This window comes from Nycticebus coucang, chromosome 17 (assembly GCF_027406575.1).
Source record: "Nycticebus coucang isolate mNycCou1 chromosome 17, mNycCou1.pri, whole genome shotgun sequence".
In the NCBI taxonomy this organism is placed as follows: Eukaryota; Metazoa; Chordata; class Mammalia; order Primates; family Lorisidae; genus Nycticebus; species Nycticebus coucang.
In genome coordinates, this window is record NC_069796.1 from 39956948 (window position 1) to 39978693 (window position 21746).

Sequence of the window (21746 nt, forward strand, 5' to 3'; positions counted from 1 at the left end):
AATGAGAACTAATATCAGGCAGTGCCCGTGACTCAGTGAGCAGGGCGCTGGCCCCATATACCGAGGGTGGCAGGTTCGAACCTGCCCCGGCCAAACTGCAACAAAAAATAGCCAGGAGTTGTGACAGGCGCCTGTAGTCCCAGCTACTCAGGAGGCTGAGGCAAGAGACTCACCTAAGCCCAAGAGCTGGAGGTTGCTATGAGCTGTGCTGTCACTGCACTCTACTGAGGGTGACAAAGTGAGACTCTGTCTCTAAAAAAAAAGAAATAAAGAAAGAAATGATAACTAATGTCAATGACAGAAGTTGTCTCTTCCTAGAATTGTTTAAATTGATTCAATTGTTATAGAATCATTATAGATTAAAGTTGGTTAAAAATATACATTGTTTCTCTAGTCTCCAAGAAATCAATTGCCCATACACTATGAAAGCTAAGAGTTTACTTATAATTTTGAGTTTAACAACATCTCTGATGCTTCATATTTTTAATAAGGGTGACATAAATTGTGTATAGTAATGCTTTCACCAAAAATAGCTTTTAAAACACTAATCTATTGTCATCAAAGTTCATGCTAAAAGGATACCCAGAGAGATAAACACAAAATCTACTTTTTCCCTGCAAACATTTGGAATCCTGGAGATTTGAAGCTCTGTTTTGTTGGTTAATATAATGAGAGGAGAAACCAAATCCCAGCAAGGTGAGAATTTATAGAAGACATTCCCATTAATAGGCATGGATGCCTAAAGAGCATGAGAATAAACTGGAAATGGATGAGCCTTTATGTAGAATTTCAGCCTTGAACTTGATTTTTAGACTTAAACTTGATTTGAGGTGATCATTTACAGATAGTGCTCTCAGGTTCTCATAGAACCAAATGCAGATCTTCCATGAAATATATATTCACTCCAAGCCTCAAATTATTTATATAACTAATATTTTATGTTCTTAGCACAAACACAGTCAAAGGTAATGCATACATAGGAAACATGACACCATGAGTGAGAGTCAGCAGACAAAAAAAAAAAAAAGAACATAAAACACAGAAGTTGAAAGCTTTTAAAACATCATAATTATTATGTTAAACTTAAAGATTATAAGATTTGAAAGATTAGAAAAGAAGAAAGTACATTTCCCAAAAATGAAAAATGTAATAATCAAAATTTAAAAACTGAATAAAAGTTTAATAGAAAATTAGATACAACCAGACCAAGAATTAGTGAAGTGAAAGATAAATTACAATATAATTTATTCAACAGGTAGGCCAGAAAGTTAATAAGATGGAAAATACAAAGGAGATAATTAGAAACACAGGATATAATAAAAAGGTTTAACATGTATTTAATCAGAACACCAGCAAGAAAAACAAGAAAGATTGGATCAGGAGCAATATTTAAAGAAATAGTAATTGGAAATTTTTCAGAATTGATGAAACATTGATGAAAAGATGTATGAGATCCAAAGAAACCTAATAGGGTAAATTAATAAAAGCATTCATGCCTAGAAACAGCATGGTGAGATTTCAAAAAAACAAAGACAAAAACAATTTTTTTTAAGCCATAGGAAAAACATTTAACCCTCAAACACCTGACAGACAGACAGGTATGCTCCATGTGTCTCAACGGTAGCACTGAAAAATAATAGAAAGTGGTATATTTTTAATGTGCTTAAAGAAATCAAGTAAACCTTTTCAACATAAAGAGTCTGAGTAATCAAATAAGAGATTAAAATTAACCTGACAGTAGTTGAAGTTTAAATTAATCAGATTAATTTTAAATAATCAAGATCGTGGGAAAGAAGTGGTGTAAAGACATTTTATCTCTCAAATATAACTTCTTAAAATTTTCCTCTTTGCCTATTCCTTGCTACAATTCTGGGTGCAGGAGTTTGATTTGTCTCTGTTTCTAGCCCTTTTCATCTCTTTTTTTTCTTTTTCTTTCTTTTTCTTTTTTTTTTTTTTGAGATAGTGCTGTGGCATCATAGCTCATAGCAACCTCAAATTCTTGGGCTTAAGAGATCCTCTTGCCTCAGCCTCCCAAGTAGCTGGGAGTACAGGCACCCATGTGATACTGGGCTGTTTTTTCTATTTTTAGTAGAGATGGGGTCTTGCTCTCATTGAGGCTGGTCTCCAACTTGTGAGCTCAAGCAATCCACCCATCTTGGTCTCCCAGAGAGTTAGGATTACAGGCATGGACCACCACTCTCTAATCACAGTTCTCTAGGCTAGTCACCTGTTACCATGAACGCTCTCTGGAAATTGTATCTCTAAGAGCTGCATCATCTCCGAAATCACAAATTCAAACATACTTTTAAAAAACTCTATCATTAACTGTCTTTCTTGAAGAGCTTCAATAACCATTTATACAAATAAATTTCAATGTGCCTTTAAAGCCTGGACCTCTTTCCTCAATTTCATTTATGTAATAGAAGATAGTTTATATAATTATCTATATGGATGCTAACTCAACATGTTTTGTTACAATATTTTCCTTCCTCAAAAATTAAACATATCTTCTCTAGCTGGCTCCTGTTCTTCTCCCTTCTCCTCCTCCTGTGTTTATTTTATCAGTTAATAGCATTAACACCCACTCAGTTCCCTAAGTCTGAAAAACAAAATACATTTACTTTTATTCTTTCTAGTCCCACTCCCTCTATTCTATGTCTACTCTATCACCATATCCTGTATTATATTATCATCCCACTACAATCCCATTACTATATTTCTAATTGAAGCCAATATATTATCTCTTACCTGTATTACTGCAATCATTTTTAACCAGTCTCTTGCCTTTAATCTTACTCTCCATTCTGTAATAGGATGATATTTTGAAAAAATAAAAACAAGATCATGCCATATTTCTGTTTGAAACTCTTTAATAATCTTGCATTTCTATTGGTGCAAAGTCCAAATGCCTTGGCAAGGTTTACAGAATATTTACTTATCTTTCCAGTTTCAGCTCAGCATTTCTCTACTCTTGATTTATGTCTCAGACATACTGATCTTATTTTAGTTCCTCTAAGACACTTTTCTCATGTTGGATTTGCACAACCATGTTTTTAGTTTGCCTTAAAAATTTTATCCCATGCCCAATTTTTATTTGAATTGCTTCTCACTTTTCATGTATCAGCTTAGAATATGATTTCTCCAGAAAAATCTGTCCTGTACTTCCAAATTCTTGTTGGACGACCCTCATCTATGCTCTTATAGTAACATGAACTTTCCCAGTTGTACATTAATTGTGCTCTATTTAAAATGTGCGATCATGGGCAAAGCCTGTGGCTCAAAGGAGTAGGGCGCTGGCCTCACATGCTGGAGGTGACAGGTTCAAACCTAGCTCTGGCCCAAAACTGCAAAAATAAAATGTGTGATCATTTTTCTATTTCTTTCTTTTATGGCAGGAATTATGTCTCCCTGTTCACCTTCTAATCCTAACACTTATCATCATTCCTAGAACAAAATATAGTCTTAATAAATACTTGCTAAACTAATTCATAAATAGATAAATAAAAATGCTAAAATAAAGTTCCACAACTAAACTGAAGTCTAGTTTCAACTTTTTATGTTGTCAGAAACTGGACATACTTTACTTTATTCATTACTATTGAGCATTTATTTTCTAATCCTTCTAGATAAGTCTCCTACTAATTATCTCCAAATAAAAGGTACAATTCACCCAACCTGAAATGTTCAACCTCCCCCAAACAACTATTCGAATATGCCAGGTTCAGTTTCAAGATCATACTCCCATTCTTATTTTCTCTAAGAGTATTTGCTGGAAGAACTAAGACCTATAGTCCCTATTTCCAATTTTCCTAAAAACCTTTTTCTTACTTTCAAGAGTACTCTTAACGGTCTTTAGTTGTTTTAAATATTGGCTTCACGGAGAGATCATAATTTATTGAGACAGGGACAATATTTTAAATACGCTTTTTATATCCAGCACAGCTCTAGATTGGGTTAATGACTGAATAATAGCAATAGCATCGCATATCACAAAAAAATGCAACTAAAAAAAGAGGCACATAGGAGGAGAAAACACAATTTAAATTTTTCTACACACAACGTAAATATTTTGTCTCAAGCCTGAAAATCTGCAAAGTCGCGTGGTGGCGCTGCAGGATAAGATGGAGAAATCTTTTGTAAGAGCATACATATATGCCCTGGTTTCCCTTAACCAGTGAAACCGAGAGCGCAGAAAAAACAGGAGCAAAGAGGCTTTCAATCGAAAAGTAGGGCACCAAAAACCCCCGTGTGACATAACTACAAGTTTATAGATTCCCAAAGGTCCAAGCTGATAGAAAAGAGGAGCAACCCCCAGAGCTGCTAGAGATCGAGTTGAAACGTTTCCTCAGTAAGACGTTTGACTAAGGAGTCATGGAGCGGGGAGAGAGAAGAGCTCTGCAGATAAGGCAAGTGCTGCTTTTCTTTGTTTTCCTGGAAGGGTCTTTGGTGTGTTCTGAGACTTGGAGATATTCTGTGACCGAGGAAATGGAGATTGGCACCTTTATAGCCAACGTGGTTAAAGATATGAGTTCAAATATAGAAAACCTGGCTGCACGGGGGGCCAGAGTTATCTTTGATGACTATAAACCGTATTTGCGGTTGGATTCTGAAACTGGCCACTTGTTCTTAAATGAGCGACTGGACCGGGAGGCACTCTGCGATCTCACCGAGCCATGCATATTGCATTTCCAGGTGTTATTTGAAAATCCTTTGCAATTTTTTCGGGCTGAGCTTTTGGTCAAAGACATAAATGATCATGCTCCCACGTTCCTAGACAAACATATACTTCTAAAAATCTCAGAAGGTGCTACTCCAGGAACTTCATTCCAAATGGATAGTGCTCAGGACTTGGATGTGGGAAAGAATGGTGTCCAAAACTACACAATAACCCCCAATCCCCACTTCCACCTTAAATTACAAGACAGTGATGAGGGCAGAAAATACCCAGAGCTGGTACTGGACCAATCTCTGGATCGAGAGAAGGAGCCTGAGCTGTGTTTAACTCTGTCAGCATCTGACGGCGGGTCTCCGCCCAGGTCCGGGACTACACTGATTTGCGTCATGGTCCTGGATATCAATGATAACGCACCCAAGTTTGAGAAGCTGGTCTACGAAGTCCAGATACCAGAGAACAGCCCTGTGGACTCCATGGTCATCAGAGTGTCCGCCACAGATTTAGACGCAGGAATAAATGGAGAACTATCTTATTCATTTTCCCATGTATCCAGAGACATACGGAAAACATTTGAAATCCATCCAACTTCCGGCGAAGTCCATTTAAAAGCACTTCTAGATTTTGAGCTAATTCCGTCTTACACCATAAATATTCAGGCCATTGACGGTGGGAGCCTTTCTGGAAAATCAACCATTTTAGTGCGGGTCCTAGATGTGAATGACAACCCACCAGAAATAGCCATGACATCTCTTACCAGTCCCATACCTGAAAACTCGTCGCCTGAGGTGGTGGTCGCTGTTTTCAGTGTACGAGACCAAGACTCTGGAGAAAATGGGAGAATGGTTTGCTCAATTCAGGACAACCTCCCCTTTCTGTTAAAGCCTACCTTTAAGAATTTCTACACATTAGTAACAGAGCGTCCACTGGATAGAGAAATGAGAAGCGAATACAATATCACCATCACTGTCACTGATTTGGGGACACCTAAGCTGAAAACTGAGCAAAACATAACAGTGCTGGTCTCCGATGTTAATGACAACACACCCACTTTCACCCAAAACTCCTACACCCTGTTCGTCCACGAAAACAACAGCCCCGCCCTGCACATAGGCACCATCAGCACCACAGACAGAGACTCAGGCACCAACGCCCAGGTCACTTACTCCCTGCTGCCACCTCAGGACCCGCACCTGCCCCTCGCCTCCCTGGTCTCCATCAACTCAGACAACGGACACCTGTACGCCCTGAGGGCGCTGGACTTCGAGGCCTTGCAGGCGTTCGAGTTCCGCGTGGGCGCCACAGACCAAGGCTCCCCCGCGCTGAGCAGCGAGGCGCTGGTGCGCGTGGTGGTGGTGGACGCCAACGACAACTCGCCCTTCGTGCTGTACCCGCTGCAGAACGGCTCTGCGCCCTGCACCGAGCTGGTGCCCAGGGCGGCCGAGGCCGGCTACTTGGTGACCAAGGTGGTGGCGGTGGACGGCGACTCGGGCCAGAACGCCTGGCTGTCGTACCAGCTGCTCAAGGCCACGGAGCCCGGGCTGTTCAGCGTGTGGGCGCACAATGGCGAGGTGCGCACCGCCAGGCTGCTGAGCGAGCGCGACGCGGCCAAGCACAGGCTGCTGGTGCTGGTGAAGGACAATGGCGAGCCTCCGCTGTCCGCCAGCGTCACGCTGCACGTGCTACTGGTGGACGGCTTCTCCCAGCCCTACCTGCCGCTCCCGGAGGCGGCGGCGGAGCAGGCCCAGGCCGACTCGCTCACCGTCTACCTGGTCATCGCCTTGGCCTCGGTGTCCTCGCTCTTCCTGTTCTCGGTGCTGCTGTTCGTGGCGGTGAGGCTGTGCAGGAGGGACAGGGCGGCGTCTGCGGGTCTCTGCTCAGTGCCTGGGGGTCACTTTCCGGGCCACCTGGTGGACATTAGCGGCAGTGAGACTCTGTCTCAGAGTTATCAATATGAAGTCTGTCTGACTGGAGGCTCTGGGGCCAGCGAGTTCAAGTTCTTGAAGCCAGTTACCCTCAACCTCCCGCCCCAGGGTAATGAGGTGGAGAAAGCCCCACCTTTGTGAATGGCTTTGAGTTCAATTAAAAATCTAATTGTAATGTAGAACATTAGATTAAGTCTAAATTTCTTATAAATTGTATTCATTGTCATGTATAGTTCTTCATTTTGGCTAGCTTCATTTAACTCAAGAGTTGTCAGAAAGTTCAGAAATTTAAGTCTACTTTCTTCTGTTTCTTTATATTAACTGTGAAAAATATTAAGGGCGCAGGTATTTGCTTAGCCTGTGTTCCACAATGCAACCTCAAAAGATGTATTCACAAATACATCATTTTCATGAATACATCATTTTCTCTTCAAATTTAATTGCACACTGGGTTCCTTCATGCTTTCTTTTTTGGGGGTGGGAGGACAAAGTTTCACTTTGCCACCTTCCATAGAGTGCCATAGTGTCACAGCTCACAGAAACCTCCAACTCTTGGGCTTAAGACATTTTCTTGCCTTGGCCTCCCAAGCAACTGGGACTATAGGCGCCCACCACAATGCCCAGCTATTTTTAGAGAGGAAGTCTCGTTCTGGCTCAGGCTGGTCTCAAACCTGTGAGCTAAGGCAATACCCCCTCCCCCTCCCCTTCCCAGAATGCTAGGATTACAGGCCTGAGCCACAGCGCCCTGCCCCTTCATATTTTCTTGATGTTTTGACTGTGGGTCCTCTCACCGAAACAGATTTTATATGGTTGATAATATTAGTATGGAAGAAAATGCATGATGTGAATAAAAACTTAATTACTTATCTGTTAGAATGGTTTTTAAAATGTTATCTAATTTAGTGTTTTTATTTTAAAAGTATAATCTTTCCATTCTACTTTTCTGCCAATTATTGCAGAGGATTTTTCTGCCCTAAGGCATTTTTATAAATATTTGTGAACTGTATGTATTGCTGGTAGATGTTTTTATTAAAATAAATTCAAAGTCTTTGCATTTGAGATACACACATTCATCCATCCCCTGTTCTTTTCTTGTCTGAGGACTTCCTTGTACTAAGAGAGCTGATCATTAGTGAGATATTTATTCCACTTTCTTTGCCTTTGTTAGCCATGTCTGATTAAAGCTGGAATAGCCACATTCTCCACCCACCTAAATTTGTGATGAAAATATAGTTCATCTATTCTTTTCCTCTTGAGTAAATGTTCAGTATGGGCTGAGATAGACATGTTTATATCTGTGCAGGCTGGAAGCAGAGAATGGCTTCTAGACAAAGAGGACAGAGGACTAGAAGGAAAGAGTGTAAATGAGAAGGAATAGAGTGTGCAGGAGGCAGAAATGTAGAAAACAATAGAGACTGAGATAGCTACTTGGTTCTAGACCTGTCAATTCCTGATTCCAGGTCCTCCTAAGTACCCAATGTCTAATTTCCATGGGGTTCTACAGTAAGACTACAATTTCCTAATAGCAAAATTCCTTTCTTTAACCTGTATTGTAGGGGAGTTTCTTGAAACCAAAAGTCACTTGAAAGATATGTGCAATCTTGAGTACTCAATTAGCCTATATACCATCAAACCCTGGTCTTATAGTAATATTAACTTAATGAAATACAGAATGTATAAGCTTAGAGATAGCTAATCTATATTAGAAGCTTATTCTGTCTGTACCTTGTCTTGGGATCATCATACCCCCCCTTAGCGACTCTTTCTTTTAAAAATTATTTGCTGCTTTAAGTGTGAACAAACTGATTTATCATTAATGTAAAATGATCTGGCTCTATAAATAATCTAATTTTGATCATATGGCTTGATTTATCATTTTAGTTTTAGTAATAAATATTATTTAATTGACATATACCCTACTACTAGAAAGCCTCATGAAAAAAAATTGTTTCTGCCAAGCCTAGGAGCTTAGATCTTACACAGGATATAATTTGAGAGATAAAAGATGGGAATAAAAAACTAAGATTCGTTAGCTGTCTGACATAGGCACCAGCTTCAATCCTATTAATATGCAAAAATGCATAGACATTCAAGGCACATTTTATTGGACACTTAGTTCCATAATAAAGAATTTGGATCCATGACCAAGATCTTTCTATAAGGAAAATTGTCCATCAGATTTTAACAGCATGGTCTCATATATTGACTATTTAATCAAATTAATTTCACTGTGGGGAGGAAAATAAGTGTATTCTAACATAGAATGTTGATTTGAACAATTGGTACCTTAACAGAATTAAACCAATATGAAATACAATTATTTTATATATATATATATTTTTGTAGAGACAGAGTCTCACTTACTGGCCCTCGGTAGAGTGCCATGGCATCACACAGCTTACATTACCGACTGAGCCACAGGCGCCGCCCCAAAATACAATTATTGAACTTAGCTCAAGCTGTTTTCCCAGTTAGCTAGGTAAATGAAATACCAAAATATATTATTATACATATAATAGTGTCTACTATTTAAACATTGGCTAAAGTTGGTGCAATTGAGAAGACCCTGGGTCTCTTCCTCCAAGATGTATTTCCCCTCTTTAAAAGAGAATTTCAGTTCCATACTAGGATGTCAGGATCCCAAGACATACGTGATTCACAAGAGATACGTGAGTTGATTACTAAAATGAGTTGAGATCTTTCCTAGTTGAGAATTAATCTGCTGTTTCAGATGGATCTAACTTATTTTCATCTGTATTTTATTTTATTTTATATGTTTGAGTGCAATGGCATCATTATAGCTGACAGCAACTTCAGACTCTTGGGCTCAGGGATCCTCATGACTCAGCTTCTCAAGTAGCTGAGACTACAGGAGCCCACCACAATACTGGGCTCGTTTTTCTATTAGTAGAGATTGGGGTCTCACTCTTGCTCAGGCTGGTCTAGAACTCCTGAGATCACGGGATCCACCCTCTCAGAGTGCTAGGATTACAGGTGTGAGCCACTTCTCTGGCCTGCATTTTATTTTTCATTTTAATTTCAGCCTTTATCTTTAGCTGCCTCCCCTTCAAAATGTCAGTAAAGTTCAGCTTCTATGTGTGTGTATGTTAGTTTTGGCAAAAAATGCATATGCTCTTTACAAATCGTTTTAGACAATGTAACAAATCAATACAACAAGCTTACAGAAGTACAGAGACAGTCCTTAGGCAGTATTTACAAACAAGTTATCCACAACTCTTTATCTATTTAGTTTTCATAATAAACCATACCACTTAAGTTTATACTTCTGAAACGTGAATAAATCTCTTTACTGTGCTAGCAGCAGTTAAGAGCTTAACGGTGTATATTCTTTCTTTAAGTGATAACTACATACATTTTTTCTGCTCAATTTTCCTGAAATATTCACTATACAACATAGTAGAAATCATGTTGTATGGTCCCTGAAGTCAGAGAAGCTATTTTTATTCTCACCATTTAGTGCCGTGCCTGATTATAATAGGAAATCAATATTTGTTGAATATAATTAACTTTGCATTCGCATAATTTCCCAAAGTATCTGGCATCATTTCCACATTCATAATCTCACAGGAAAACAGAAGTGACCATTTTATTTTATAAATCACACCATATATAATCCGTGATTTTTTTTTTTTGCATAAATCTAAGAAAGTAGAATCAATATTTTGTAAGTATTTAGCAAACTAAGTTTTAAGTACCAACGCGTGGTGGCGCTGCAAGCTAAGGCTGCTGAAAAACAGACTTGCGGATGGTTACTGTTCTGGTTGCTATTCTGGCAGTAATGATCAGATCCATCAAAGAGCAGAGACTTTGTTAACAGAAAATCGCGTTGTGACAGGGACTGATATCCAGAGAAGAGTTCCTACGGACTCAACAGAGGCATCCGGATCTTAATGGCTTTTGGTGTTAGAGAAATGGAGGCTGAAAAGGAGCGCTTTCCTAGACTAAGGCAAGTTCTGCTTCTCTTTGTTATGCTGTCTCGGACTTGGGCGGAGCAGAAAGCTTACACTGTAGCGGAAGAAATGGAGAGTGGTTCTTTTGTGGCAAATCTAGCAAAGGACCTAGGGCTAGGGGTAAGAGAGTTGTCCTGGAGGGAGGCTCAGGTAATTTTTAACAATAATAAAAAACATTTTCAGCTGAACCTTCATACTGGCGATCTGCAAGTCAATGAAAGACTTGATCGGGAAGAACTCTGTGGCTCCACTGAGCCTTGTGTGCTGCATTTCCAGGTGTTACTGAAAGAACCTTTGGAGGTATATAGGTTTAAACTTTTGGTCAGTGACATAAATGACAATTCCCCTGTGTTCCCAGAAGCAGAAATGATTTTGAAAATCATGGAAAATACTCCTCCAGGAACTGGGTTTCCCTTGAAAAATGCACAAGACTTGGATGTAGGCGTTAATAACATTCAAAATTACACGATCTACCCCAGCTCCCATTTCCATGTTCTCACCCACAATGGTGGTGAAGGCAGAAAGTACCCTGAACTGGTTCTGGACAAAGCCCTTGATAGAGAAGAGCAGACTGAGCTCAGGTTAACTCTCAGGGCAGTAGATGGTGGAGATCCTCCCAGAAGTGGGACCGCCCTGGTTCTCATCGATATCCTGGATATCAATGACAATGCCCCTGAGTTTGCCCAGCCGCTCTATCAAGTGCAGATCTCGGAAAATAGTCCGCTGGAATCCGTTGTTGCCACTGTTTCCGCTAGAGATTTAGACACGGGAATAAATGGCAAAATACTTTACTCGTTTTTTTATATTGATGAAGAGATCTCCAAGACATTTGCACTTAATGAACTAACGGGAGAAATTAAACTAATTAGGAAATTAGATTTTGAAAAAATTGAGTCATATAAGGTGGATATTAAAGCCTCTGATGGGATAGGTCTTTCGGGAAAATGCACTGTCTTGATACAGGTGGTGGATATCAATGATAACGCCCCTGAACTGACCATAGTATCGGTCCTAGACCCCATCCCCGAAAATTCCCCTGAGACCACGGTAGCTCTTTTTAGTATTCAAGATCCAGATTCTGGGGAAAATGGAAAAATGATTTGCTCAATTCGGCATGATGTTCCATTCATGCTGGAACCTTCAGTTGAGAATTTCTACAGGCTGGTAACACAGGGAGCGCTAGACAGAGAACTTACAGCTGAGTATAACATCACCATCACAGTCACTGACTTAGGGACACCCAGGCTGAAAACTGAACAGAACATAACAGTGCTGGTCTCCGATGTCAATGACAACGCCCCCGCCTTCACCCAAACCTCCTACACCCTGTTTGTCCGCGAAAACAACAGCCCCGCCCTGCACATAGGCACCATCAGCGCCACAGATAGAGACTCAGGCACCAACGCCCAGGTCACCTACTCCCTGCTGCCACCTCAGGACCCGCACCTGCCCCTCGCCTCCCTGGTCTCCATCAACTCAGACAACGGACACCTGTACGCCCTGAGGGCGCTGGACTTCGAGGCCCTGCAGGCGTTCGAGTTCCCCGTGGGCGCCACAGACCGAGGCTCCCCCGCGCTGAGCAGCGAGGCGCTGGTGCGCGTGGTGGTGGTGGACGCCAACGACAACTCGCCCTTCGTGCTGTACCCGCTGCAGAACGGCTCTGCGCCCTGCACCGAGCTGGTGCCCAGGGCGGCCGAGGCGGGCTACCTGGTGACCAAGGTGGTGGCGGTGGACGGCGACTCGGGCCAGAACGCCTGGCTGTCGTACCAGCTGCTCAAGGCCACGGAGCCCGGGCTGTTCAGCGTGTGGGCGCACAATGGCGAGGTGCGCACCGCCAGGCTGCTGAGCGAGCGCGACGCGGCCAAGCACAGGCTGCTGGTGCTGGTGAAGGACAATGGCGAGCCTCCGCTGTCTGCCAGCGTCACGCTGCACGTGCTGCTGGTGGACGGCTTCTCCCAGCCCTACCTGCTGCTCCCGGAGGCGGCGGCGGAGCAGGCCCAGGCCGACTCGCTCACCGTCTACCTGGTCATCGCCTTGGCCTCAGTGTCCTCGCTCTTCCTGTTCTCGGTGCTGCTGTTCGTGGCAGTGAGGCTGTGCAGGAGGGACAGGGCGGCGTCTGCGGGTCGCTGCTCGGTGCCTGAGGGCCACTTTGCGGGCCACCTAGTGGATGTCAGCGGTACTGGGACCCTGTCCCAGAGTTACCAGTATGAGGTTTGTCTGAAAGGCGATCAGGGGACCAGCGAGTTGAAATTTCTGAAGTCTGTTACGCCTAACCATCACGGTGCCATGAATGAGGTGGAGGAAAAATCCAACTTTGTAAATGGTTTTGGATTCAATTTGAAATCTTTTGACTTTTCAGAGCATTCAGGATAAAGGTTAGTTATTTCTCAAGATAGTAGATCTCCATTATGTTTTGTTTATTGGTCCATATAGTATTTGTTTTTGCTGATTTCATTTTCCTTGTTAGGGAGATTAGAAATTTTCTTTGATTATATCTTCATATATTCTCTCCTTCCTTTCTTTCTAATTACTGAATTTCATGAATATTTGTTCAATTTATCAACTTTTCAGAGTCACAGGCACTTGATTTGAGGATGACCCCAGCCCCATTCTCTGATAATTGTTCTGAAATTTTTTCTATATTTTTGGTGTTTAGAAGATTAGGATAATAAAGCAATGAATTATTAGTGTACCTTCTCCTTAATTTGATATTATGCTTGCATGTTTCTTGAGACATAAATTTTGAAGAAATGTCTGCAAAAATTGTAAGGTTCTGTTTGAAATACTATTTCACAGAAATAATGGGAAAGGCTGTAATTTCTCCCACACTTAAAAACTTTTCTGTTCTTTATAGCAATCTCCAGTATATAATACATATGCATATCATTAAAAGATTATTAGATTATTTTAAGATTTTTTAAAACAATAGAACCCTTTGTAGTGTCTAGCCCATCTCATATTTTTCTGGAAACTTTTCCTGTGTTTAGCAGAGGTATATTGTTGCAGCCACATTCTTTCTTTTTTCTTTTTCTTTTTTTTTTTTTTGCAATTTTGGCCTAGGCCAGGCTTGAACCCACCACCTCTGGTATATGGGGCTGAAGCCCTACTCCTTGAGCCACAGAAGCCCCCTCTCCCCCATTTTTAAGCCACATTCTTTTTATATAACCCATCTCCCTCTCTGATTTTAGATTATTATACAGAATGGTAGATACTGCTGATCCAAGTTGGTCCAAACTGATTCTGTTTTAAAAAATAGCTTTACAAACCAGATATAGTTTCTTTGTTAAGAACTTAACAGAAAAAATGATGTCATGTTTTGCTAAATACATGAAAAGAAGTACAAAAAGTCAACCTGCTAAGAGACAAGAAGAAAAGGCAATGCCAAAAGAGTGACATAATTGTATATTTTCCTGTTGTAGATTTTCTGGCCCTTCAAAATCTGCTTTCTCCTTGTGGTTTTGGAGACAAATATGTACTCTGTTAATAAATTTCCCTCTAATTAAGATATCTAAGTGAGGTTTTTATTAAGCCTGTTATTCTTGCATGGTTGGTAAGGTAGACTTTCCTTACCATTAATTTGCATTTATTGTAGCATTTCATATTAATATAATCATGGATCACAGGTTATAAAATATTAATAGTCTATAAGGGATAAGCACAAGCTTTTATTAGATTATATAATTTTGATAAAAACTGAAGGATTTTTCCAGTGCTACAGTCTCTGCAAGTGTTTAGTAGAAATTTTGAGAAAATGTTACTATATAAGATAAAGTTTAAATATTATTGATATCATAATAGCATTAGTATAAAATAACATCAACAATGTAAAATGTGTGTCTTAAAGGGATTTTTACCTTATTTTTTAGGATCACCATAAGCTTGTTGTTTTGCTCTTTCTTTTTATATCATTTTGTTTAGGGGGAACCTGGGTATTTTGCCATTAATGAAAGGACATTTTAGATCATTCTGGGTTATTTCAAGTTCAAAAGAGCATAGAAAATAGCTACTGGAGAACATGTCTTCTTTATCCAGCTTTTATAATGAACTGGGACCCCAGCAAAAGAGGGGACTTCTATGTAGGAGAATTAAACCGTCAGAATTTTTGGCTTTATTAATGGATCTACTCAAGAAACATTTGTTGCCTACTCTGTGCCAGGGATTATCATAGATTTGGGGAATGCAGCAGTGACCAAAACAAAGTTTTAACATTCAAGTGTTGCACAAAAGAAAAACAAATATGTGCATTTATACTATGTCAGATGATAATAAATGCTGGGGAGAAAAAACAGGGTAAGAGATATAGGAAGTGTCCTCATGAATTTCCCACAGTTTTCAAATGTCATAAAATCATAATGCTCTGTCCTTATGTAGAGAGGATTGCACATTTTCATATTGAAATGAACTGATTGCTTTTTCCCTGATGTAATTCAACCAATGTTGGCCAAAATTCTAGAACATAGTTTGCCTAGAATTTGAAAGAAACACAAAGGAATTAATTCTTTTTTGCCAACAGAATTTTAAGAAATCACACCTGGCTATTTGTTATTTTTGCAGTGACTTATCACTATTATATCTTCTTTCACTTCTCAGTTTCCTTCAGAGCACCCCACCCAGACTACAGGTTCTAGATGGTGGGGACTATGTCCAGGTTGTTTACTAATGTATTTCAGAACCTGGTACATAGATATCAATAATACTTCTTTGAATAAAAGAATGAATAATTATAATTGCATGATTTTATGACTACATCATTTCCTCCAATTTCCAAACTCCTAATAGAATATAGGACTATTTTAGCAATTCGTATTGAAGTAAAGACAACGCATGGTGGCGCTGCAGGCTAAGCCTTCAGAAAGTGCCCATTAAAGGCTAGGAACGACTTCAGACTTCTTTCAGCGGAAGATAAAAAGCCTGAAAGCAGAGCTCGGACCAATCGGTCTCCAGAAGATGGTCCTCACCTACATTTCCGGAGTGTTTATCAACTGACAGATCGATCACTGTCTCAGACGCATCACTCCCTGTGGTAGTTTTGGACCCTGTTTCTGGAAAAGCGTGTGCAGAAGTAAAGATGGAGGCCAGAGAGAAGCGCTTTCCTAAACAAAGGCAAGTCCTGATTCTCTTTTTTTTACTGGGAGCAGCTAAGGCAGGCTGGGAACCCCTTCGCTATTCTGTGATGGAGGAAACAGAGAGAGGCTCTTTTGTCGCCAATCTGGCCAAAGACATAGGGTTGGAAGTAGGAGAGCTATCTGCACGGGAAGCCCGGGTAGTCTCTGAGGATAACCAACCACGCTTGCAGCTTGATCTGCAGAGCGGGGAGTTAACATTAAATGAGAAACTGGACCGGGAAGAGCTGTGCGGCCCCACTGAGCCCTGTGTAATGCATTTCCAAGTGTTACTGAAAAATCCTTTGAAAGTATTTCGAGCTGAGCTACTGGTAAGAGACATAAATGATCACTCTCCTGAGTTTGCTGAAAGAGAAATGATTCTGAAAATCCTAGAGAACAGCTCTCCTGGAACTGTGTTTTCCCTGAAAAAAGCTCAGGACTTGGACGTGGGTGACAACGACGTTCAAAACTACAATATTGGTCTCAACTCTTATTTCCATGTTTCCACTCGCACCCGGGGAGATGGCACAAAATACCCAGAGCTGGTGCTAGACAAAGAACTGGATCGTGAGGAGGTGGCAGAGATCAGATTAACCCTGACAGCTCTGGATGGTGGCTCTCCACAGCGATCTGGGACTTCACAGATCCGAATCTTGGTCTTGGACGTCAATGACAATGCCCCAGAGTTTGCACAGACTCTCTACAAGGCGCAGGTCCCAGAAAATAGCCCAGTAGGCTCCCTAGTTGTCAGGGTCTCCGCTAGGGATTTAGACGCAGGGACAAATGGACAAATTTCATACTCACTTTTTTATAGTTCTCAGGAGATAAGCAAAACTTTTGAACTAAGCAGCCTTACCGGAGAAATTCGACTAGTTAAAAAACTAGATTTTGAGACAATATCTTCATATGAGCTAGATATAGAAGCATCTGATGGTGGGGGACTTAATGGAAAATGCTCCGTCTCTATCAAGGTGCTGGATGTTAATGATAACGCCCCAGAATTAACAATTTCATCACTTACCAGCCCAATTCCTGAAAATTCTCCTGAGACAGAAGTGGCTCTGTTTAGGATTCGAGACCGAGACTCTGGGGAAAATGGAAAAACGGTTTGCTCAATTCAGGAAAATGTTCCATTTATGCTGCAACCGTCAGTTGAGAATTTCTACAGGTTGGTAACAGAAGGAGGACTGGACAGAGAAAGCCAAGCTGAGTACAACATCACTGTCACGGTCACTGACTTAGGGACACCCAGGCTGCAAACCCAGCAAAACATAACAGTGCTGGTCTCTGACATCAATGACAACGTCCCCGCCTTCACCCAAACCTCCTACACTCTGTTCGTCCGCGAAAACAACAGCCCCGCCCTGCACATAGGCACCATCAGCGCCACAGACAGAGACTCAGGCACCAACGCCCAGGTCACCTACTCCCTGCTGTCACCTCAGGACCCGCACCTGCCCCTCGCCTCCCTGGTCTCCATCAACGCCGACAACGGACACCTGTACGCCCTGAGGGCGCTGGACTTCGAGGCCCTGCAGGCGTTCGAGTTCCGCGTGGGCGCCACAGACCGAGGCTCCCCCGCGCTGAGCAGCGAGGCGCTGGTGCGCGTGGTGGTGGTGGACGCCAACGACAACTCGCCCTTCGTGCTGTACCCGCTGCAGAACGGCTCTGCGCCCTGCACCGAGCTGGTGCCCAGGGCGGCCGAGGCCGGCTACTTGGTGACCAAGGTGGTGGCAGTGGACGGCGACTCGGGCCAGAACGCCTGGCTGTCGTACCAGCTGCTCAAGGCCACGGAGCCCGGGCTGTTCAGCGTGTGGGCGCACAATGGCGAGGTGCGCACCGCCAGGCTGCTGAGCGAGCGCGACGCGGCCAAGCACAGGTTGCTGGTGCTGGTGAAGGACAATGGCGAGCCTCCGCTGTCCGCCAGCGTCACGCTGCACGTGCTGCTGGTGGACGGCTTCTCCCAGCCCTACCTGCCGCTCCCGGAGGCGGCGGCGGAGCAGGCCCAGGCCGACTCGCTCACCGTCTACCTGGTCATCGCCTTGGCCTCGGTGTCCTCGCTCTTCCTGTTCTCGGTGCTGCTGTTCGTGGCGGTGAGGCTGTGCAGGAGGGACAGGGCGGCGTCTACGGGTGGCTGCTCGGTGCCTGAGGGCCACTTTCTAGGCCACCTGGTGGACGTCAGCGGCACCGGAACCTTGTCTCATAGTTACCAGTATGAGGTGTGTCTGACTGGTGACTCTGAGAGCAATGAATTCAAATTTTTGAAGCCTATCCTCCCCAGTGTACTGGGCCAGGATTCTAGGAGGAAACCAGAATTTCCAGAATAATTTCTGTATCTGAAACTTCCTTACTGGCTATAGCAGTTTTGTCTTCCTTTTCGTTTTCTTTAACTCTGTATTGGTGTTTAATTACTTTTGTTATTCTTTTTTTCCTTATTGTGTGTATAGTACTGTTACTCTTCATTGTTGTTGTTGGACTGGTTGTTATAGAATTGGTTTTCTAATTATTGTATTATTAGTAAATAGTTTATGTCAGGAAATTTTATATTTCTGATTAAATTTTTAGTACTCACTTTGGAAGGATAATATGCTAGTTAACCCCTCCTAATAAATGTAACTCTAATTTTAAATTACAATTCATACTATATGACATTACATGAGAATGTATGCTTTTTAAATCATACTTTATTTGGAAGTATTGGAAGTCTTTTTTTAGTTTGTATTGTTTACCCAAATCTGACATTTTGATAGCCCCATTTCTGTTTAGGTGGAATCATTTCATATTTTTTCATGCCCAGTTTCTTCCAAGCTCCCTGTTTGGATTTGCATTTTCCTGACAGGAAGCAACATAGATAATTTCAAGCTGTTCAAGACCATTCTTATAATGATTAGACTTTCACTCTAAAAATACATATGATATCTCCTAAAAATGTATCTGCACCATCTATCTATTCTTTCTTATCTAAGTTAATGTAGAAAAGACTTATGGGTTTTCTCTTATGTCTAACTAAAGTTAAGAACCTGTTAAGAGTACTAAATAGGTTTACTGACACCCAGGTTAACTATGTTTAAGGTGTTTCTATAAGGCCAGTGGACTCTAGGACCAAATAATGCATTTCCTGCAGTTGTCCCTTTCTATAGCAGAGAAATTCTGGAGCTGCAACTTCTGAGCTTAGAGGAGCTTCTGATGGTAGAACATGCTAACATCTACTTGCCTTTGGATAATATTGTTTTGGTTGAAAAGGAATTTTTTTTTTTTGTAGAGACAGTCTCACTTTATGGCCCTCGGTAGAGTGCCGTGGCCTCACACAGCTCACAGCAACCTCCAACTCCTGGGCTTAGGGCAATTCTCTTGCCTCAGCCTCCGGAGCAGCTGGAACTACAAGGCACCCGCCACAATGCCCGGCTATTTTTTGGTTGCAGTTTGGCCGGGGCCGGGTTTGAACCCGCCACCCTTGGTATATGGGGCCCACGCCTTACTGACTGAGCCATAGGCGCCGCCCCGGTTGAAAAGGAATTTAAAAGAAAAAATACATTGTAGAATTAATATTAGTTAACCAAATGAAATTTATTAAAGGATATGTTGGTGAAGGAGTTGAATGATTTGGAGAAAAAACATCTTGTCTTGTCAGGATTCTCTCCAGGAGCTTCTCAACTTTGCAGATACTCTAGAATGATGTGCAAAATAATAGCCCCCAAAGATGTTCAAATCCCCATCCCTGGAACCTATTAATATGTTATTAAGAGGAATTAAAGTTCAAACAGCATTAAAGTTGCCAATATACTAAACTTAAACTAGAATATCCTAGATAATCTGAGTGGGCCTTATTCAATCAGTTAAGAAGGCTTAAAAGCAGAGGTAAGTCTTTGTTGAGATGAAGAAATTGTACCTGAGGTCAGCAGCTTCAGCTTGTGCCCCAGGGTTCCAGCTTACCCTTCTAACTGCCTGCCAGCCTTTGTACTGTTCTAGCCAGCTTTCATGGTCACATTAAGTCATGTCCTTACAATAAATCCCTTAATATATATGCGCTGGCCCTGCTCCTCTGGTTAAACCCGGATTGATACAGATTTTGATAGATTAAAGTGGGATGCCACTGTAACATATATAAAAATGGAGAAGTAGCATTTGAACTCAGCAAAGGGGAAAGGCTGGAAGAATTTTGAGAAGCATGATAGAAAAGCCTAGATTGCTTTGGAATATTAGTTATGATGTTAACAAGTCTGCTAGTAAGGTCTCAGAAGGAAGTTAGGAGGATGTGGAGAAATACATGCTGCATTAAAGAATACGTAAATCATTTTAAACAGACTGTGGATAGAAATATGGATATAAAAGTTCTTGCTGATGAGGGTGCAGATATGAGGAATATGTTATTGGAACTTGGAGGAAAGGTGATCCTTCTACACAGGGGCAGAAATCTTAGCTGAGTTGTGTCTTACAGTTGTGTGGAAGGAAGAATTTGTAAATAATGAACTTGTAGATTTAGCTAAGGAGATTTTCATACAAAGGTCTGAAGGTACAGCCTGTTTTTGTTGTTTTTGTTGTTGTTATTGTTGTTGCTTCTGGTACAGTAGTAAAAGGTGAGAGGAAAAAATTATGAGAGGAATTAGATTATGGTAAGAACCCTAAAGCAAAAAGGACTTAGGACCTGATTACTGGGGAAATGCTCAGCTTTTTCAGATTGCAAAAGATGTTAAAATTAGGAGACTCACTTCCAGGAATGCATGTTCTAGAGAGAAAGCCAAGGGTGCCTTGAAAGGATCAGAGCAGGCAATCACCTGGAAGACTTTTTGAAGGGACTAGGCATGCGACATAGATGTTTTCTGTCACCTCAGGAAAAGTCAGGAATATAGAGTGAATTATTCAGGAAATAATTGTGAATGAGTCTCTGATCTAATGAAGTAATCCCTGTGACATACACAAGAGACCCACAAGATTTTTGAGAATGTTATATCAGCAGAAACACTGCCAGTTTGAACTGACAGTGATAGTGAGAACAAATTAAAGGAAGCTCTTGTACCTCCAAATTCCCTAAGCAAAGAACGTGCTGTCAAAACTACTTAGCTGAAAACATACCTTACCACTAATGAAAAAGGAATGATGGTTTAGAGCAGTAGTTTTCAACCTTCCTAATGCTGTGACCCTTTAGTACATTTTCTCATGTTGTGGTGACCCCCAACTATAAAATTATTTTCATTGCTACTTCATAACTATAATTTTGCTACTGTTATGAATCGTAATGTAAGTATCTGATATGCAGGATGTATTTAGGTGACTCCTGTAAAAAGGTCATTTGACCCCTAAAGGGGTCATGACCCACAGATTGAGAACCACTGGTTTAGAGGATAGAGCCTAGAGCCCAGAGAGTAGAGATACAAACCACAGAGGACTAGTCTTTTTGGTGTGCATTTTAATATTTTATGTATACTTTAATTTCAGATTAATATGAGGGTACGATTAGGTTACATTGTTTGCATTTGTTAGGATGAGTCCAAGTTATAGTTGTGCCCCTCACCCAGGAGGTGTGCCGTATTTTGTGCCATACATTGTGCCTGTTAGGTGAGAGCACACCAATTCCCTTTCCTCCTCTCTCTGTCCCCTCCCCTTTCCAACTTCCCCCACTTGAGTTTAATTATGTTTTTTTCTTGTGTTGATATGTATTTGTTCATCTACTGTTTTCATATTAGTATTGAATATATTGAATGCTTGCTTTTCCATTTTTGTGATACTTTACTAAGTGAAAAGTTCCATCCAGGTTGACACAAAAGATATAAAGTTTCCATGTTTTATGGCTGAATAGTATTCCATGGTATACATATACCATGGTTTATTAATCCGTTCATGTGTAAATGGTCACTTGGGTTAATTCCACACCTTGGTTATTGTAAATTGAGCTATGATAAACATTCTAGTATATATGTTCTTATAGTTCCTAGTAATGGAGTTGCAGGATCAAAAGAAAGGTCTACTTTTAATTCTTTGAGGATTCTCCATACTTCTTTCCAAAACGTCTGTATTAGTTTGCAGTCACACCAACAGTGCAAACGTGTTCACTTTTCTCCACACCCTCACTAGC

At 41.4% G+C, this 21746-nt stretch overlaps 3 protein-coding genes across 3 annotated transcripts; all 3 read left to right on the forward strand.

Moving 5' to 3' along the window:
• The first annotated feature begins 4175 nt into the window (after positions 1-4175).
• Positions 4176-7763, forward strand: LOC128569188 (protocadherin beta-18). The gene has a single exon (XM_053567321.1). It carries the CDS (start codon positions 4372-4374, stop codon positions 6736-6738), a length of 2367 nt encoding a protein of 788 aa, XP_053423296.1. The 5' UTR covers positions 4176-4371; the 3' UTR covers positions 6739-7763.
• Positions 7764-10529: 2766 nt separating this feature from the next.
• LOC128569086 (protocadherin beta-15-like) lies at positions 10530-13271 on the forward strand. The gene has a single exon (XM_053567175.1). It carries the CDS (start codon positions 10530-10532, stop codon positions 12939-12941), a length of 2412 nt encoding a protein of 803 aa, XP_053423150.1. The 3' UTR covers positions 12942-13271.
• Positions 13272-15425: 2154 nt separating this feature from the next.
• On the forward strand, positions 15426-18244 carry LOC128569087 (protocadherin beta-15-like). Its single transcript, XM_053567176.1, has one exon. The coding sequence runs from the start codon at positions 15637-15639 to the stop codon at positions 17998-18000; it is 2364 nt and encodes a 787-aa protein (XP_053423151.1). The 5' UTR covers positions 15426-15636; the 3' UTR covers positions 18001-18244.
• Positions 18245-21746: the final 3502 nt, after the last annotated feature.

Excerpts from the sequence above, each read along its gene's own strand:
- LOC128569087 (XM_053567176.1), top strand. The coding sequence starts at position 15,637 with ATGGAGGCCAGAGAGAAGCGCTTTCCTAAACAAAGGCAAGTCCTGATT.
- LOC128569086 (XM_053567175.1), top strand. The coding sequence starts at position 10,530 with ATGGAGGCTGAAAAGGAGCGCTTTCCTAGACTAAGGCAAGTTCTGCTT.
- LOC128569188 (XM_053567321.1), top strand. The coding sequence starts at position 4,372 with ATGGAGCGGGGAGAGAGAAGAGCTCTGCAGATAAGGCAAGTGCTGCTT.